We start from the raw sequence: 20,655 nt of genomic DNA on the forward strand, positions 1-20,655 counted from the left end.
AAGCAATCCTGCTGCTGCTTCCTCCCTGATTCATAAAGTGAGAATCCCATTATTGGGGCTTTTTGTTCTTCCAGTAATTCTTTTCCCAGTTTTACAATTCCTGGTGGACCTAAAGAATGTCTTTCAAAAATATAACCATTTTTAAAACAAAGATTCTGGTAGCACTGAGTTCCCCAGTATTCTAGGAGAACTACTGCAGCTCGTATGTTATTTATAGTTTATTTACAGTTTATTTTTAATTACCTTTCCATTTTCCAGCAGAGGATTTTGTCAGATTATAAAAACCCCTCACAGGAAAACTTTTTGCTCATACCTAAACGTATGCTGGTTAAGAACATTATACCTCTTACCTTACTACAGCCTACTTCCGTGAGCACTTACTCCAAAATTCCTACTGAATATCAATTGAATGTTGGGATTTTTAGCTTCAGGGTGTGAATCTGTCCTGGTTTAAGCTGGGACAGAGTTAATTTTCTTCACAGTAGCTGGTATAGGGCTGTGTTTGGGATTTGTGCTGGAAACAGTGATGGCAATACAGGGATGTTTTAGTTGCTGCTAAGCAGTGCCTACAGTAGCCAAGGACTTTTTTAGGTCCCCATGCTCTGCCGGGTGCAGGAGAAGTTGGGAGGGGGACACAGCCAGGACAGTGACCCCAACTGACCCCAGGGATGTCCCACACCATATGAGGTCATGTTCAGCACATAGACCTGGGGGGAGAAGAAGGAAGGGGGGGGACATGTTTGGAGTGATGGTGTTTCCCTTCCCAAGTCACCATTACATGTGATGGAGCCCTGCTGTCCTGGGGATGGCTGAGCTCCTGCCTGCCCAGGGGAAGGAGGGAATGAATCCCTTGGCTTGCTTTGCTTGTGTGCACGGCTTTTGCTTTACCTGTTAAGTTGTCTTGATCTCAACCCAGGAGTTTTCTCACTTTTACCCTTCCGATTCTCTCCCCATCCCACTGTGGGTAGTGAGCGAGCGGCTGCGTGGGGCTGAGCTGCTGACTGGGGCTAAACCACAACAGAATCCCACATTTGAATTTTAGCTGAAATTAATACTAGAATATTATTTACACTGTGCTACCAGAAATAGTCTTAAAATCTATCCTGCCAGTTAATTTGAGACAATTCCTTTTTATTGTTAGGCCTGCATATAAATGAAATACATCCAAAGTCTTTAGTCTGCCATTAAAAGACAAAACTCAAATCATTCACATAATTCTTCTCTGATCTCCTTCCAATTTGTCAACATCTTTTTTGAGAATGGGGAATCCTTCCAATAATAAACTCATTAATGCTATGTTATAACAATAATACTGTCTCACTAAATTTACTTTATACCCACCAGCTGATCCACTTAAGGATCCTATTATCTTTTGCTACTACGAGCTCACATTCAGTTGGATATCATAACAGCTATTCTGAAGCTGCTGCTTAACAAACCATACCAACGCCTTGCTCATACAGTATGTGACTGACATTATTTATTTTTAATACATTTGATTCGCATTTGGTGATATTAGAAACATTTTTTCAAGTTACCTCCCTATTAAAGCACTCAGTTACATTACAAATATATCCTAGGCTTAGAACTATTATAGTTATATAAATCATTATGATAACAATTATATCTGCTGCAATTATTTTCAAGTCTTTTATTTTAACCACTGCAAAAAACGTGTAAAGCACCTTTAGTAAGCGTAGGTTTATGAAACCATTTTGGCTGATAAGCCAAAATGAAAATCCACTATTTTTTCTGTAACAAGGCCACCGGCTATTAACTATGCAATCATCTTTTAAAACCTAAGCTGATATACCTATCCTGCTTTAATTAGCTTTCTTGACATAAAAGCAGAAGACCATAATTTGCTAATACATTTGTTGACTGTGAGAATTTTTGCAAGTGACATGTAGCTCACAAGATAGTCTGAAAAAACCCAAAAACATATAACTGCTTTTCAAGCAAACTGAAAAGAATCAACTAAAAATGCAACCGAAGCCAATTTTCCCTTAAAACCTTTAGATGTTCTCCTTCTACAGCAATGACCCCAATTAAATCAACAGGATTGTTAAGAACCTGCTGAGCTGTATGTTTGAGGACGGAAAAAGGCTCAGCTCTGCTTCACTGCATCTTGCTATACATCTTTAAGGACACAGTGAAAGAAAGACAATATAATAATTATTCATATTAGCTTCATCTTCTTGCTAAGTGTTCGGAAATCCCAGGCAGGAACACCATTCCCTGAAAACTCTCCATGAAACAGTTGCAAGAAAACCATATGCAAAAGAATCCGATTAGGAAAATGGCTAAACGAGTTTCAAAACTCCAGGCTGTACTATTTCAGTAGGCAGGATGAAGGCAGCATCACGGACTCTCCCAGGTTTCACCTAAGCAATTGCTTACACTAATTCTTCCCTGAAGAATGCCCTACACTTATAGGAAAGGTTCGTCCAGCTCCCCCCCGCCCTGATCTCTCCACTGCAATTCATTCGTTTGTGCAATGGAGCTGCAATTGGAAATACCAGCAAAACCTCTCAGTGTTAACTCTAGCTGGATATCCAGCTATTTGGCTTTTCTTGTTGTTGGTGTATTCTGTTTCTTTTCAGTCAAGACACTGGCCCCACTGCGATTACATTCTGGGGGAACCTTTACAGCCGCTCTCTCTCTCCTCAAGTTAAAACACAGGTGCTTTGCGAGGACAACTGGTGTCCCTGCTAGCCAAGCAATGGGGTTTGGGGCTGGGGGATTATAGTAATGTGCACACCATTGACATAAAGCTGTGTTTCTACATGGTGTCTGTCTTTATGTCATTAGATACGTATTTATTCCCTGTGCCTCTTCTCTTGGTTTGGCTTTGATGAGATGATGTCAGAAGCCTGGACACAAAAAGAGACTCCAAGAACACAGGTGTATCCCAATTTGTAAGAAGAGATCAGCTCTGTAGGTGGGAAAGAGCACCTACCTTCTGCTCATTCAACAATCAAAGGCCATGACGTGACCTACACAACTGCATCAAGCCAGAGAGTTTATTTTTTCACTGTATTTGCAAGGACATCCAGCAAATTCCTTCTCAGAACTTACTCATTGCACTCAGGCATATTCACGCACAGCAAACCTGCTGCATAAGGATAGTACCTGTTAGACTGAAGAGTCAAAGCAGTAAATGCTTTTTTTTTTTTTTTTTAAGTTAAACTGTGATGAAAATGGTTCTGTCCATACCACATAATGTCAAAAAAACTTTCTGGTAAGCCTGAACCATGAATAATTTGCTAATGATGAATGAGATCAAAGAGTTTCTCAATGGATGTAGTGTCTAGCATTTACAAATACAGAGTTACTCAGCAGAGTAGGTCCATTTTAGCCATAAGCTTTTTCAGTCACCTAGTCACCTACACTAGTGCCAGGATAACTTGGATTTCCAGCTGTGATACTACAATAACAGGTTTTCTCACCATCTCTCCATATTGGTTTGTGTGGCAGAAGAGAAGAAAAAGTAGCCATCGTGTTTCATTGCTCTGAGTTTAAGGACCATTCCTCCAGAGAAAGAGAACATGGGATGAGATACAAAGCCCTCCGAGTCTTTATTCTGCCCCCAGCAAATGCTAACCTGTATACACATAAAGTACAAACGCATACATAAACACCTTTAAACAGTGAATATAAGCATGGGAAGGCAGAGACTGACAAGGTCCAGACCTTACAGGACACTATATACTATAAATAGCATGCAGTTCTCCAGCAAGGGAGAATAAAAATTGAAAAGATTACATGTAAAGGTTCTCTTCGCCAGCACAAAACGTCTCCATACCGAGAAGACCCCAGCTGAAGTTTAGAGAGGCACAGGTCTTACCAAATCCAATGGCAAAGAAGAAACAGCGATGGCCAGAACGCAGCAGATGTTTCCTGCAGAATCTAATGGATGAACAAACCACCCCAAAGTAAACGGGCACCTGCTAGTTTTTAATTCAGAAATTATTTTAAGCAAAACATAGCATAATGTTGGAGAATGTAAGGCAGATTCTGTTACTATTCAACAAAATAACTTCACAAATCATGTTTAAATTTCAGCTTCAATTAGAAAATAAAAATTCCAAATTAATTTGACAGGTGTTGGCTTTGACTCCCAGAAACGAATGGCCATCACTTAATAAGCCCACGTCAGAGAATACTGACGAGCAGTCTGACCTCCTGCGCTCCCAGAAACACCACAGACCTGGGGGCATTCTAAAAGAAAGAGAGCTCAAAGAGAAACTAACTTCACAACTGGGAAGACAGTCCTGTTCATGTGAAAATAAAATTTAAAATTACATTGACCTTATTGCACAGCTGAATTGAACACGAATGATCCAAAAATAAACCTTTATAACTAATTTTCCCTTAGTTCTGTCTTGAAGGCGGCTTCAGCTGAATCCAGCTATCAAATAGAGAAATTGCTCAAAAACTCTGCACAATTACTAACGCAAGTGGGACGTGCGCGGCCGGCATGCGCTGCTCCGTTAGCAGCTATTCAACTTCCCTCAGAATTGTCTGAAGCGTGCGTACACGTTCACAGGCCCTCCGAAAGGAAACCCACGCGTGTCCGCGCACAGGTGTGGTTCAGGTGCAGCTCCGTGACAAGCGTAAGTAATATATTTCCCGTGGAGATGAGTTACCACACCAGATTTAGGGTTCAAGTGCAACAAAAACAAGGTTCACTGAATATAAATAATTTCTGATTAACTGGAACGGTTGGGAATATAAACACATTTCCCATAGCAACACAGAAATCAAACCATTTTCCAAATATACTGCACAAGGGATTGGATTGGGCCCAAGGTCTTTGAGAAGAAAACATGAAGTATTACAGCAGCCGTAATTATTATGATTTTCTAAATAAATTGCGCTAATTAAAACTATGGAATTTATCAAATGGCTTGTTTATTTTACAGATATAGGTTATTTAATTTTACTGAGTAATACTATATACAAAGGAAATGCAAAAATCATTATTCAGTTATTTTTGCCTGCCTTACAACACACTATTTTTTCATTCTAAGCTACTATAATGGACATCTTAAATTTACTGTGGGAAAAAAAAACCAAAACATGCACTGCAATTCAGAATTGTCTCTTCGCAGCAAATCCAGAAGGACAAAAATGTGTCATACTGAAGGAAAACATAATCAGTTGTGAAAAATCTCAAACAGGAACACCCACTATTATTTGGGTAATTGTTCTAAAATAATTCTAAAATTCTAAAATAATACATAATAGTCCAAAAATTTAATGATCCTAAAAAAGCACAACCCCTGCACGGCTCTGGTAATAAAGGCACATTTGTAAAACAGCCACGCTGCTATTTAAAATACCTAAGAAAAACTACCAAAAAGAACCACAGGTTGACACTAGACAATTGAAATCTCATCAAAAGAGCAAATCTTAACTGCAAAAATTATACACAATCCCTAATCTTTTCATCCACGTGTTCACACGTCAGTATTTTGGGTGTTTTTTCCAAAAAACAATTGCATTAATGTTGCTGGTCCACGGTTGTTTTTTTTTTCCCACCCCTCTCCTTAATTTACATAAATTCTATTCATATTTGTATTAATCATTACGCAAAAACACCAGAAACCAAAAAAATATCCCCTGAGTCCTTACAGGCAACATCCACAAGTGTTGTTTTCCAGCTACATATAAAGTCTCAGGTAACGGCAGTTAAGCCCTTCCCAAAAATGTAATTCTTTTTTCTGAAGAAAACCGTCCATGGTCTGACAAATAGAATGGTAATTCGTTTTGGTTACTATGCACGGAGGTGAGAGTAAGCGGCAGCAACCCTTGAAGATATAATTTAGTTACACATTTCTTTATAAAAATTTCATAGAATTAAAAATTATAAGAATTATAGTTAAAAAGAGTAACTGTTATAAACTCAGAAAACAGAACTAGCAATAAATAGGATGACCTTCTGCTTTTAGCTAATTTGGAAATTGAAGCCAGAGAAAATAAACATATTTCAATTATTAAATTCAATATGGTTGAGAACAGAAATCCTAATGAAATTTTCAATCACCCTTTTCTTACAAAATCTCAGTAACGTGATACATGCCAACAAGCGCTGGGAGAACGGGTACCCCCAGCAAGCTCCAGTACTCTCACATCTCTGACAGCGAGAGAAAGTTTTAATTAGTTTGCTAGTCCAGGGCTTCCTAGAATAAAGGCAATTCTGTCATTTCTAATGCATTCTCATGATCAGTTAATGGATTTCTTTTTTTTTTTTTTTTTTTTGCCTCCAGCTCAGACAGCCTCCCTGTCTTATAATTTCTTCTAAATCATTTCTTAGGTTATCCATATTTTCTCATCTGGAACGCTAATGAGCTTGTCTAAAATTCTGTTTTAATGCACCATTCTCCTGACTCACTGAGGTGTTCTTTTTCAAATCCACAGCCCATGTCTTTATTGCTCCCCACAATTTCAGTAGAGATCAGTGGATGCACCACCATTTGAAAATCTCTCACTGATGTGCCTATACACACACTGAATTCAGAGCCTAAATCCCCACCCCCACATGCAGACACAAAAGGCTTGATTAGTGTTTTTGGAGCCTAAAGACTTGTGTACAACCATTTCTGGTTTCTCAAGCACCGTCTAAAATCATCCACAGCTTGGAGAACAAGAGGATACCCTAAATACTTAAGTGTGAATGCCAAAATAAAGCACAGATTTGTCTTGGTGGTGCTAGAAATCCCAGAATCGGACAAATTTTGGCTGTAAAGGACCTCAGGATGTCATCTACTCCAAACTCCTGGTCAAAGTTGAGCTCCCTTCAAAGTCAGATCAGGTTGCCCAGGAACACGTGCAGCACAGTTCTGTGGCGTTTTGTGGCCATTGGATCTCTCTCTTCTATCCATAACCTGTTTTTAATGACTTATGGAAGAAATTCACATCTCTATGATTTCTGCGTTAAGCAGTTCTTACGAATCTACAGTGGTCTTCAGAGTTCAAATTGAACAGGGATTAAATACTTATCTATTTATTTACTTGCCAAGATAAACTTTCAAATTAGATGCTCTCTTTAGGAAGGAAAGTGCTTTGAAACTTTTTACGGAGATCCAAATCTCCGCATGTTGAATGTGCACACAGCATCTTGTGGAGGTTGTCGGCGCATAAGCAGATTGCATTCTAAGCCCAAACAGAGGTAAATGAGATACTATTCTTGACTTGACCAGACTGTATATGCAATTTTAAGCAGAAAAGAGAAAATTCTTTAAACTGGGATCATCGTTAACTTATCTGAGAAAAACAGAAAGAGCAGCTGAATAACTTCAGCTAAAAATGCAACAGATAAACACAATCTGAAGGTAGCACATTTCTCATCACTTGAAGCTTTCGTGATTACATTTGTGTGGCTCACAAAAATATGCTTGAGTCAAACATACTTGACTGGAGTCAAAGTAGAGGAAAATAAGTAAAACTTCTACTTTCTCTAATGCGAGAAATTAGATTACATGTTCAAAAAGGTTTTTCTGTATGTCCATACTATCTAGAAACCTACGAAATGAAGAAATCGGAATGGAAATATTCATAAACGTTGAATAAAGCAACAGCCCAACATTTCTCTAGCCTCTCTGGACTGCACTTTTTTCCTTTAGTCTTCTGGACATACTGCTGAAATAGAAATACATCGTTCCTCATCAAAATAGAAAGGTGAGGATCTCGAGCGCCTCAGTTTCCACCACTGAAGAAACCCATGTCCTGTAGTTCAACTTGTAATTTCTTTATTTACATTTGTTGAGGCATGCTATCGCAGTTTTGGTTTAGCTAGACTGATGTTAACTCAAGCAACTTGAGAAACTACAACGGTAATTTCACTCCTTGGGTGATGTATTCTCTTTTCTGGGCAAGGTGTTGGAAAATAAAACAGAATGAAAGGAAAACAGGAAACTGACCCACAGAAGACTCGGTAATTTGCTCTTTTCACAGCAGATGATGTTTCAGAGAAGCTTCGCTTCCTATGCCAACACCGGGATCAGAATAGTGGTTGGACTTGATGATCTTAAGGGTCTTTTCCAACCTTAATGATTCTACGATTCTATGATTCTAATTTTCAGTTGGCATCACAATGGATTCGGGATTTTAGCCTGTCTTCCATATCAACAATAAAATTACCAAGGTTTATACGGAAAGTTAATTACCATGTTATCAACAGCTACGGGAAATGAAACATATAGCTCTTTCCTTTGAGTCTGTAACGTGTGTACACTGTTAGAGACTTTCATGTCCAGAGCAATTTGTAGAAGGATAATAGGTTTTTTTTTTACAAAAATAAAGGAAGATGAACAGGTATATTTTGGGGGGAAAGTGACTCACTTTAAGGAGCACAGGAACCATACAGAGACATCATTTTTTGAGAACTAAAGTAGTAGCGATTTATATTTTATCTCTGTTTTATCCTAAAAAACCAAAACCATCAAGTCTGGGCTCACGCTCAAAAGAAGGCCTGCATCCCTATGCAGCAGACCAATCTCAAGATCCACAGCGCCTGCAAGAAAATTGTTAGTAACAGGTGGATGGACAGATGGGGTTAGCTGGCATTCATTTGTATTATAATGAGCATTCCTAGAAGAAAAATCACTTGTGTGTGTGTTTTAAATAATGGAACTACCCATCTCGAAGCTTACTAGAGTAAAATTAGGTAAGCAGCTTCCCATTATTAACGGCAACTCAGGAACAGAGAGGCACCGGGTCACATACTCGGCAAATCATACTGACGGTGACAGAAGTTTGATGTCTACTGCTGTATTTCTCTGGACCACACAGCTCCTGCCCCGTGCATGCACTCACAGCACATGTAAATTTGTACAGACACAGGAAACGTGATATGGATAGGCATGCAAAGGTTTTCTCTGACAATAAAGAGATCGGTCTACCTGGGTAAAAGCTGAGTAACACTAATATATACATTATACACGTTACGTAGCTTCACTTTCATCTCGCTCTTTCTAGACCATTGGACAAACGATTTAGCTGCTATTAGCAAATTTTACTCAGTTGAAAGACAACTGGTTGAGCACACACTCCTCATCGATCGCAGCAGGAGATGAAACAGGTTTTAATAGTTTCTTCAATCTGGTTGGTTGGTTTTGCCTGAATTTAACATGCACCTGTCTTCCGTGGTATAATAACAAACCACGAGTAAGTGCTCAATCAGATCCCTGTCTTAAACTGTTCCATGAATTTCTAAACTGCTTTTAAAAGACAAACATAAGTAAATAATTGTCGCTACTGTATTCCCACTCATACTTTGAGACTATAAATAGAACAAGAACTTCTAAACGTGTTTGAACAGAGCTTTCCACTAGACATCACACACAAATCTTTCATGTTTTTATAATAAGTTTTTATTATCAAAGATTATTAAGATGATTATGTAAAATGAGTTAATATAGCATCAGGTTAAAGGAAGAAGCAAAACAAATCGAAGATACTTGCCTGGGTGACGAGTGGCTCCAGTAGCCTCTCTACTGTGAGAGTCCTGATTTCCAAACTTTTGGGGTCCCATTTCAAAATGATAGGTGATGTTGCAGAAGTCATACTCCCTGGAACAGACAAAAATGACACAACATTCATTAAAATTATTAGTGTAATATCCAAATACTGCATATAATTTATTTAGAGAATAGCTATTCTCTAAATACTTCTCTATAATCTTGCTAGTGTTCCTCTACTCCCGAGAGCTCCCAGGTGCACCACTGCCACAGCCACTGAGTGCTTAAAGATTTAGATTCAGAATTTTTTTTCTCTCCTATATCCCTTAAGAATAGATACCCTATCATGCTGCATACATGTCGTTGTTGGGTGTACTTGGCAGGGATTTGGTAGTGGGGGGGTGCAAGGTGGGCTCTGTGAGCAGCGGCAGGGGCTGCCCCATGCTGGGCACAGCACGGACCCACCACAGGACACAAGCCGAGCCCATCAGCGATGCAGGTGACACCTCTGGGAACACACATTTAAGAAAGGACAAAACGCTGCCCGGCAGTGTGAGGAGTGAAGTAAAGGGTGAGAAAAATCCTGCAAACCCCAAGGTCAGTGAAGAAGGAGGAGGAGGAAGAGGAGGTGCTCCAGGCAGCAGAGATCCCCCTGCAGCCCGAGGAGCAGCCCATGGTGAGGCAGGGATTTCCCTGCAGCCCATTGAGGACCACACCGGAGCGGATATTACTGGAGGCTGTGGAGGACCCAACACCACACCAGACGGGTGTGTCCTGAAGGAGCTGCTTCCCCATGGAGAGCACGCCCAGGGCTGCAGCCCACAGAGAGGACCCACGCTGCAGCAGGGGAAACACGTGAGGAAGGAGGGGCAGAGACGAAGCGCTACGAACTGACTGCAACCCCCATTGCTCATCACCCCAGCGCCACTCAGGGCAGGAGAGGAAAGGAAGTAGAAGAGTCAGGAGCGAAGGTGTGAAGTAGAGACGGGGAAAAAAGTGAGGGTGGGGGAAGGTGGTTTAGGTTTTGTCTCTTTTTTTTTTCTCTCATGATCCAGCTCTATTTTAATTAGCAATAAAATTAAGTTAATTTTCCCTAAGTCAAGTCTGTTTTGTCCATGACAGTAATTGGTAAGCGATCACCCTATCTTTATCTCCACCTACAAGGTTTTCATCCTATTTTCTCCCCCTGTCCTTTTGAGGAAGGGGATCGAGAGAGCGGCTTGGTAGGCAGCTGGAAGGCAGCCACGATCAACACACCAATGCATGGAATACAACAAATTCAACCAGCCTGTTCAGCTTTTTGAGAACAATTTCCCCACAGTATTCAGGATTCCTTAATTTTGCACCAAAAATTTCAGTACTCATTTATAAAACAAAAAGGATTCCCCAAACCATCTTAGGCTTAAAAGCTTAAACAAGGCCTAAAACAAAGACAACAGCAAGTTGTTGTCATTTTATTCGCCATTTCAGGTTTTCATGAAATTTTCAAGAGAGTTGGCTTCCTTTATCAAATTCCAGATACAGAAAAATCCAGCTGTCAGGCCGTAAGAGACATAAAATGCACCTCACAGAGCTGGAAAGTGATGCAAGTATTTGGTGACAAGAAATGCCACAAGTAAACTAGATTGTCCATAAAGACAACACAAAAAAAAAATGATTAAAAAAATGTTCATTTTAACTAATTCTGATTTAAATATTTCCCTTTATTTTAGAATTAAAATAAAAAATTTGAAGTCCCATATACCTAGAACAGCACGAGAACTCTAGCAGGGAAAGACACACCAGTAATATCATATTGTACATTGCCTAAGTGAGATCCAAATCAAGCCCTCTGTATATAATATCCCAGGCAGTTAGAATTGTTTTCTCCAGAAAGCTACGTTTAACTGACAAGCTAATTTCAGTAATACAAAAAAAACCCAAACCCAAACAATTCAGTGAACTAAATCAAAACAAGTTCAGCTATTGGTCCTTGAAACTTCATAAAGCTTAATTCAATAAGGTACCTATTCAGTACTTAGAAATGTTATCTCATATATACAAAATAAGTTCTACTGCTTTATTCAGGAGAATGTCTTGACTAATTACTGTCGCTCAAAATTAACACTAAGTCTATGCAAAATTCATTCACAGCGTGCATGATTCTCACTGTGTTACTAGCAGACTACTTAAAATACTTGCTCAAAAAGAGAGGCGTATCAGAACTCCCTAATCAATGTATTTATAAATCACACATAAAAACAGCCCTCAGCCTCCTCTCATTCGCAGACATTTGGGAGCAGAATTATCTGAGAATATCCAGTGTGTGCTAAAATTGCTATTATTCAGTTTCCACTCTTCTGCAAAAAATCATTAGGCTTCATGTTCTACAGTGCTGAAAACACCCATACATGGGATTAAAGAAAACTATAAGACAGATTCTAGTTGTTGTAAACATGGTTAATGGGGGAGCTTCTCATTTTTCCAGCAGACAGTGCTGAATTATCTTTCAGAACCTGTTTCTTTTTAATATAAAGATGGTTGCTATTCCGATCAGCCTCTGTATTCAAAAAGTAAGGTTTAAGCAGACAATTATTCTAGTCAATAATTTATGAGTTATGACACTTTTAAATGTGTCAAATACAGTTTCTTTCTTTTTAATAAGCACACTTTTCCTCACTAGCTATTAATGCAGGTACTCAAAAATATACCTCTCATTACACAAAGATATATTCAAAGCTGTAACATAGTCCAAAGCCTACAAAAGCAAACTAATTTCAGTGGATGACAATCATACAAGTGACACAAAAGACAACCTGGATGATCAGTTATTTCAATCAGAACACTGCCTCAGTTTTAACCTTTATTAAGAAACAGAAAAAAATATCCTTCAAAATTCAATATGAAAGGGTGAGAGATGCTTTTAGCCATAAAAGGATACAAACAAGAAAAACCCTCAATAAAAACCTATAAGAAATTTTTCCATTTGTGGTAAAATCTACCCCACAAAACAAATAAGTAAAATTAAAAAGTCAAATTAGTGCATTTTCCTCAACATTTCTCCAGCTGCTGTCATAATAGTGACTTTAAATGATAAAGGACTAAAAAGAAGTTACTTGCCCAAGTGTATATATATGAGAAGATGGAATATTTATTTCTTGCCATTTCTACAACCATCTTCCTAGACTGAACAGGTGAATGGGAACTGCTCACTCAGATAAAGGACTTCATGCTAACCATATCTTATGACTATTTGACCACATATTCCCCAAACAACTAGCTTTAACTGCTCCACTGAAAATATAAACTGCTTCACAGCTTATACATGGCCTGTGGCTGTGCAGTACCTGTGAGGAAGGTAACCCACATGGGCAGAGGATAATCACAGAACCCCAGAGTGGCGGGGGTTGGAAGGGCCCTCCGGAGCTCATCCCGTCCCACCCCCTGCGGGAGCAGGCACCCCCAGAGCAGGGGCACAGGGCCGCGTCCAGGCGGGGGGTGAATGTCTCCAGGGAAGGGACCCCACAGCCTCTCTGGGCAGCCTGTGCCCCTGCTCTGGCACCCGCACAGGGAAGGGGTTTGTCCTCCTGTTCAGGTGGAACTTCCCGTGTTCCAGCTTGTGCCCGTGGCCCCTTGGCCTGGCGTTGGGCACCGCTGAAAAGAGTCCAGCCCATCCTCCTGACACCCACCCTTCAGACATTTATAAGCATTGATGAGATCCCCCCTCAGCCTTCCCTTCTCCAGGCTGAACAAGCCCAGGTCTCTCAGCCTTTCCTCACAAGGGAGATGCTCCAGTCCCATGATCACCTTGGCAGCTCTGCGCTGGACTCTCTCCAGCAGTTCCCTGCCCTTCTTGAACTGGGGTGCCCAGACCTGGACGCAGCACCCCAGATGTGGCCTCACTGGGGCAGAGCAGAGAGGGAGGAGAACCTCCTTCGCCCTGCTGGCCACACGCCTTTTCATGCACCCCAGGACACCGCTGGCCCCCTTGGCCCCAAGGCCCGGTGCTGGCTCAGGGTCACCTCGCTGCCCCCCAGCACCCCCAGGGCCTCTCAGCAGAGCCGCTCTCCAGCAGGTCCCCCCCAGCCTGTGCTGGTGCGGGGGGTTGTTCCTCCCCAGGGGCAGGACCCTGCACTGGCTCTGGTTGAATCCCCTGAGGTTCCCCTGGGCCCAGCTCTCCAGCCTCCAGATGTTATGGCATCCCATAACATTTTTCATACAAACATAAGAGTGTATTATGATAGGAGAAAAAAGTAGTAGCCATAAGTAAAAGAGATCTCCTTCCCTATTACTTTCTAGACTAGAATGGTGTTTTCTTAAGTAGCTTAATATTTTTGCTTTCACCTGGTTTCCAACTAATTGTCATTTTTTAAATACTCAGCAAGATACTTGGACAACAACCCATTCTTTCTCCAAAATGTGAAATTAGGTTTCTCGTCTGTCTTCCGACCTCTGCAATTTAGAAACACTTACTGATTGTTCTTTGGGGTAAATCCCACTGAAGTAAGAGTCACATGGTGTTTTTATGATTGCTGAGTTAAGAAAACCTTTTTAGGTGAAAGTTTCAGTGAAACTTACTCTCTGCTGTTCACATATATTATCAACTGGCAATGTGTGATTATTAAGTCTGAATCTGAAATTTGCTATTATCAAATAAGGAAAGTAAGTTAATGGCACTGCTAATAATACTTCTGAAGAAGTTTACAGATGATTGCGGTCCTAATCCTGAAACTAGCTCCGCACTTCTTCAAGAATACATTTAACGAATTCTATTGCCTAAGCGTACTTTTAATTCCTAGAACATATGCCAAAATGTGTCCATCTCTTGTTTCAGGCTTTTACCTTTTCCTAAACACAGCAAAACGGACACGTCTCTACCCAACCCGATAACATTTGTTTAGGCAGCCTCTCTTCAAATCCTATCTGTAAAGAAAATAAGTATTTACCTTAGCCAGCACTTCATTAGACTGGATTTCCATATTATAGCCAAAATCTAACTATGTCAGTGGAATCCTTCAACAACCAGTCACCAGATTAACTCAATTAACCAGTCACCAAAAATCTACTACCCTTAGCACCAACCTTTTCAAACAGTAGAATTTTACTGTTTGGAACCTTCTACAAAATCGAAGTATTCTGCTCGTGAAATTGTTTGTCTCTCACACCATAACATAGTTTTCCTCCACAACAGTCATGTTTTCCTTGCGACTTACACAAATGTACCTTCTGACGGTCATAAACTGCTCGCAAGTGACAGTGCATCTCATTTCTGTGCTGCAACTTAAATGTCATAGTAAAAATATTTTAACTCTACATGAGCAAAAGCAACGTTTGCTGAAGCAAACTGATAATTTTTTAGAACTATATGCATTGCCAGCCAAGAACAGGCCTCCAGTTGTTAGCCCAGTTCACATCTGCAATGCAGAACACTGCAGGCATGAAGGATAGATGCTAAACATTTCATACTGAATAAAGCAAAAACCCGTTCGACCTGATTCAGAGCAAATCCGTAGGATTAAGCTGGTGGCAATACTGGATTGACAATACTGGCAGCACAGGTCTGTACTTCCAACAATATATTTGCTACTTGAAGGCAAAAAAATTATCTTCACTGGTAAGAAGGAAAGATGTCCAGCAAGGTAGTAAGTCAGTAAGTTGAGAGGAAGCAAAAGGCAAAATAATTTAGCCCTTATTTCCAAATATGAAATTTATAATAACCCTGATACTTCAAAAGATCTATATGGACTATTTAAAAAAAAGGTACGCTTTACAAATGATTCCCCCACATCAATGATCATCTTGGCTTATAGTCCACGTGTCAGGACGAATGGGGCACTTCCACGTGCTTTAAACCGATCTAACCTTTCACAGCTGAGAGGGCACTTCAGCGCTTTCTGCATGTTTCTATTCTTTGCACTGAGTAACGGCGCTGTAAATTCCAACAAGAACATAACCTGGTTGAACACAAACTAATCCTACTGAAGAAAAACGAGCTTTCAGTCTCCTGCTGGAGTCCAGAGCCGCGTGAGTAACAGCACCAGCAACAGCCAAAGCTCCGAATACAGCAGCAGAGGTGAAAGGGAAGACAGGGCTGCCTTTTCAGCAGCAGCACGGACACAGACTGGTTTAAGATGAGTGGGAAACTGAATGACAGTCTGTTCTTTCTTGGTTTGCATCCTTAGATTGAGAACCATGTCAAAACAAACACCTCTCTACAAGGAAACAGGCTTATGTGGAGAATATGGAATTCTTTACAGCAGGATACACAATCTCTTGAGAGACAGACAGAAAAATCCTGACTGACTTCACAGATGCATTTATGTGCTTCACTGGGAGCTGGAAATCTAAATACTTGAATGGTTATATCCTTGAGTATGCCTACAGAGGATAACAGCGTGACATTAGAGACGCGCAAGCCGGCTCTGATTCACCTTGTACGGGTACGGAGTAGGCTGGAGCAACAGGGCAAACTATCTCAGACATTAGAAATACTAGCGACACACACAGCCCTAGGAACCCTGCCTCGTGGCTGGTCTGGCTGGCAGCGGACTGCAGCGATACCTGGCCACACAGACAGATGAGATTCTGCTGTTACCTTACGTGTATCTGCAGCATTGAGCAATGCAGACGTACGCTGTGATCTGACCTGAGCGGCGTAAAGTGCTGTTGCAAGAGCTCTGATATTCAAGGGAGCCTGGTTTCCAACACCGTTCTCAATGCATTGGCCCATTCTCTGTCTCTACTAATACAAGAACACAAGTAGAGACAGAAGGACACAGAGAAAAATGAGTGCATAACAACTGCAAAGGAGGGAAATAAAGGGAAAATGCTAAAAGGATAGACTAACAATGAGGGCTAAAAGAGCAATGGAAAAGGGAGCATCCCTTTCTACAGATAAAAGCACCTATCATTAGTCAATGACAGCCCAGTACAGTCTCCAGCAGATCTGGCTGAAACGATCAGAGTTGACATGGGCAGTTCCCACCACCTTGCTTAAAAAAGGAGAAAGAAGAAAGAAAGGGGAAGGGGGGTGGGGGGGCAGAGAATGGAACAGGATGGTTTGGAGGCATATCAGTCTCCGCATGTTGGAACAGCAAGTTTTTGACATACTTGTTTATTTTGTTCCATTAATGCGACTCTTCTCTCTCCTTTCCTACAACTTCGGTGGGAAAAACCACGCCAAAATAAACCTTCAGGCCCTGCTCCCAAGCGTAACCACACAGAGGATTTTTAATTTGAGCTTTTCTAAACTCCCAATTTCCTTCCGGATTCACAGCCTTCTCCCCTTCTGCTAACCCTCCACCTCCATGTTGGGTTGAGATTCTGGTCCGGCCTCAACAAAACTAAGTTTTTAAATGGAAGCAGCCCATTATGTAAACTCAGACTTCTAGCCAATAAACCATTAAGTAAGGAGGAAAAAGGCCTTGACAAGGGGAGGATTACCTTGGTAACAAAGCCAGCGGGACGGTGACCACGGAGTGCCCCGTCACAGAAACAGGAGAGCTATAAAAAGGCAATGGCTGAGTCATTCACACTTTTCAGTCACATTAACCAGCTCAGTCTTGGAGGCAACTGCCTACACCAAGACCTGACTGAGCTGGGAGGGAAAATTGCCTTCGGAAATCAAAGAAGCCACAAAGAACTCAGGGAAGGTGCAAACTGCAGCGTAAGGGTCAGCCTAACGGAAAGGTTCCACCTCCACCCACCCGCACGACCTGCTTCCTCTTCTGTTTTAATTACAAACAGTGATGATATACTTCAAAATTCTGTGCAAAGCCTAACTATGTGCGTTGTCCAAAGTGGTTGTTTTATCTACTATATGGCTTAGAAAAATAATTCTGCTTTAAAGGCTCACACATCTACAGCTACAGAGTGACCATCTCTTTGGGCCCTTAGATCAGCATTGCCTGCGATGGCCCTGAGGAATGCGGTACCACAGTGCAGCACTGGTTGTACAAACCCAAGTTCCCTCCGGTCCAGCACACCTCTAAGCTACGTCTGGTCCCTCAGAGGGCCATTTCAGAAGGTTCAGACAAACTATAATATGTATCTGAGGACAATGGGACAAGAAACGGCACTATAAATTCACCTCTCAGGTGGAGTTTACTACTCAGAAGATCCTCACTCTAGGAGGATGTTAGGTACAATACCCAGTTCTTAAAACCCCTACAAAACTAATGGCTGGTTCTCCATGAGTAACCCGGTAATTCTGGGAGGGCTATCAGTAGGAAGGATGAAGAACGGGGAGATTCACATTTGTTTGCTCTAGCAAACATTAGGAGTAGAATTGCTTGATGTGAAAGGTAATTTACTCCAAGATGAGCAAGCAATGAAAAAATGCTTGAAAGCTGTTTTAAACAGCCATATATAAAATTCCTATGTTCAAATAAATCATCTTACATTCTTCATAAGAACATGCTTTTGTCCACTAAATAACTTTTACTGTCAAGGTAGGGGAGTTTCTTAAAATGCTCAGTGAAATTGAAGATTTTAAGGAAGCTATGCCAAAAGGGAGCCCAAGCCCCAGCAAAAGATTGCCAAGATTCTGTACAAGTGAAGATTTTTCCCCAAATCGCTCTGTATTCACGCTGCTCTTCAGTGCCTCCTAATCAAAGTCTTCTCACAGAGTTCTGGACATGATCAAAGCCTCCGAGCTCACTGCTGCTGAGGTGCTGGTTCATGTAGGGTCATATTGCAAGCCCAGGAAAACCAAATTATTTTAACTCAGGTCCTTGGTGCAGATCCTATGCTCTACGTGCTCTCACCATCATAATTCCCCCCCCAAATGAGTGCAGATTTCTACATATAGCAAAGTAATACATTTATAAGACATTTAGAATACTGTAAATATGATGTTTACAGAAATGATCCTCCTTTTTAGTAGTGAAAAGGTTTCAAAAACTTATTCTGTTCCTTCTTAAGAAAACATTAATCTCGTGTCTTGCAGAAAAAAACAAACACCAAAACTCACACTTTTATTCACTGAATCTGTTTACCCTCGTTATTTTTATTCACTGTATTAAACTCACATTAGCAATACCAGTTTACATTTTACAGAGCAGAGAAGTATTAAGCATCTTTAGTTTCAACTAAGGCATGCTACTCCCCCTGCAACACAGAATTTATACCTCAAATTCCAATAGTTCTTCAAAAAAAGTTCTTGAGCTTGTCTCTAACCATGACCTTGCAAAGTTCTGCTTCTGCGTGTAGGGCTCATCCTTTCACTGTACGTATCTTATTTACAATTCCTCATACTTGGAAGCTACAATTAACCTTACGTCTGTATTTCCCTGCAGCTTTTCTTCATGTCTCTGAAAGAGAACTCTATTCCACAAGATCAACCATTGCCACCTTCAAATGCAACAATTTACCTTTTTTCCTATGGGGAGTCAAAGCTTTAGGGCTTTTGTGCTTTTTTAGTTTGGCTGGCTATTTAAGACTATTTCCCTGCTAGTTTCAGTACAGTAGCAATACTGCTAGGATCATCTTGACAAGATTTTCTCCTTCATTAACCTTTAAATTATCCAACTATTACTTTATTTAAGATGTTTTTGCTCTTGTTCCTACAGATGCAACACTATTTTCCTGCACTGAACAGAATCTTTTAGTTATCTGAACTACAGATACAACCAGCCCAACGCCTGTACAATCTCACTGTGACATACTGCATGACAACAGTCTCCTCTTGCCCTTGTAAAGTCTACAAGCTTCCATACTACGGAGAAGGAGCTGCTCCATTTTCCAACTCCATAATTAACACATTAAACGGGATTGTTTTCAAACCAAGCCCTGTGGGAGCACAGCTGACATTTTCCTCGGCAATTAATATTACGGGCCAGTAAGAACCTTTCTGAACATTCCCTCCAACTTCTAGACGCGTCCAGCGTCTCATTGCCAGTACCTGCATTTGTCAAATCTGTTCATCAACTGCCTCTGAGAAATTCCTAAAGATCTTAGCAAAATTTATCGTCTAACCTTGCATTCATTAAACCTGCTCCTGCTTTAAACATGTTAAAGAAAGCTGCTCTGCCCCTCGGAAGCCCCTGCAGAACAGGCCTCGTGTTCTGACAGAAGCCACACGTACCATTCCATAGTTCTGTCCCACTAATCCAAAACAAAGGACAAAATAAAAATCTGTAATGATGGAAAAAAGTTTTAAAGAATAAGAACTAAACTGCTTAATTCTGTTTGATCTCTTCTTACTGAAACTTTTCCTGATGTTATTTTTCTGCTGATGGATGTTTTAATTAAAGCACAATGCACTGATAGCCATCCATGATGATATCAAAAACCTTTTATCTTCCCCAGCTGTGCGCACGATTTCCTGTAGGGTCGTTAGTCCAGCAATACTGAAATACAACGTGGCATAAGAATCACATCATTATTATATGCTCAAATTAATTAATTTAAGATAATAAAGGTCTGTGTTTCCTGTTCAGAACAGTCCTTTATTCGAAAGGAAATAAGTAATGTAGACAATCAGGGAACACACACAATGCCTAATGTAAAAGATGACATCCAGAGCCACAACAGTGCAGACGACATGCGTAATGAAAATAAGCAGCTGTTTCTCCAAAAACCTACGTACAATTTTGGAAAAAAAATGAAGTTAAAGAAACAGACCAGAGGTCCTGACACCTGTCCCCTCTCTTTAATCTATTATACTGTATCTTGATTTTGCCTCCTTTTTCCTTAAAATATGGAGTACTGAAGATGTTCCAGAAGAGCAGAAAAAACCCCTTGTGCCTTCATTTAAAATTTGAAGATGGAACAACCTCAGAGTAAGGCTGTCAATCCAACATCAATCTCTCACAAAACGATGGGAGAAGTAGGGACTTGAATCTGTTATCCAGAATTACACAGGAGTTATAAAATTACAGTTGGGATCATAGATTTATAGATTTTTAATTAATTTTAGATATCATCAAAAGAAAAAATTTATTGTAACAGACTCCTCAACCCAGGCCAAGCTATACTGCAATCCAGTAAGTGAAAGCTGAAATTAAACAAGCTCTTAACAGAAATAAACAGCTTTTTAAATATTTTTTTAATAGGGAAAATATTTATGGGGAACAGTTTACAGGAACCTGAGATGGATTTTCCATCACTGCTTATTTTAAATGCAGAACTTCACTGCCTCAGAGGTAAGGATTACTTTAAAACAGGACTGACTTCATTAAAAGATACGGTTCAAGTTATGCAGGTGATGACA

General features: G+C 40.5%; 1 protein-coding gene across 2 annotated transcripts in view; it reads right to left on the reverse strand.

Annotated features, from left to right (window-relative positions):
• CTNNA2 (catenin alpha 2) overlaps window positions 1-20,655 on the reverse strand; it is a 530,531-nt gene that overhangs the window by 461,129 nt on the left and 48,747 nt on the right. For both annotated transcript variants that reach the window (XM_075092184.1, XM_075092185.1), the window contains exon 2: window positions 9,469-9,575. In XM_075092184.1, coding sequence (XP_074948285.1) covers window positions 9,469-9,570 — 102 coding nt within the window. In that variant the 5' untranslated portion in view covers window positions 9,571-9,575. The remainder of the gene's footprint in view (window positions 1-9,468; window positions 9,576-20,655) is intronic.

Source organism: Phalacrocorax aristotelis, chromosome 4, assembly GCF_949628215.1.
Source record: "Phalacrocorax aristotelis chromosome 4, bGulAri2.1, whole genome shotgun sequence".
Lineage (NCBI taxonomy): Eukaryota > Metazoa > Chordata > Aves > Suliformes > Phalacrocoracidae > Phalacrocorax > Phalacrocorax aristotelis.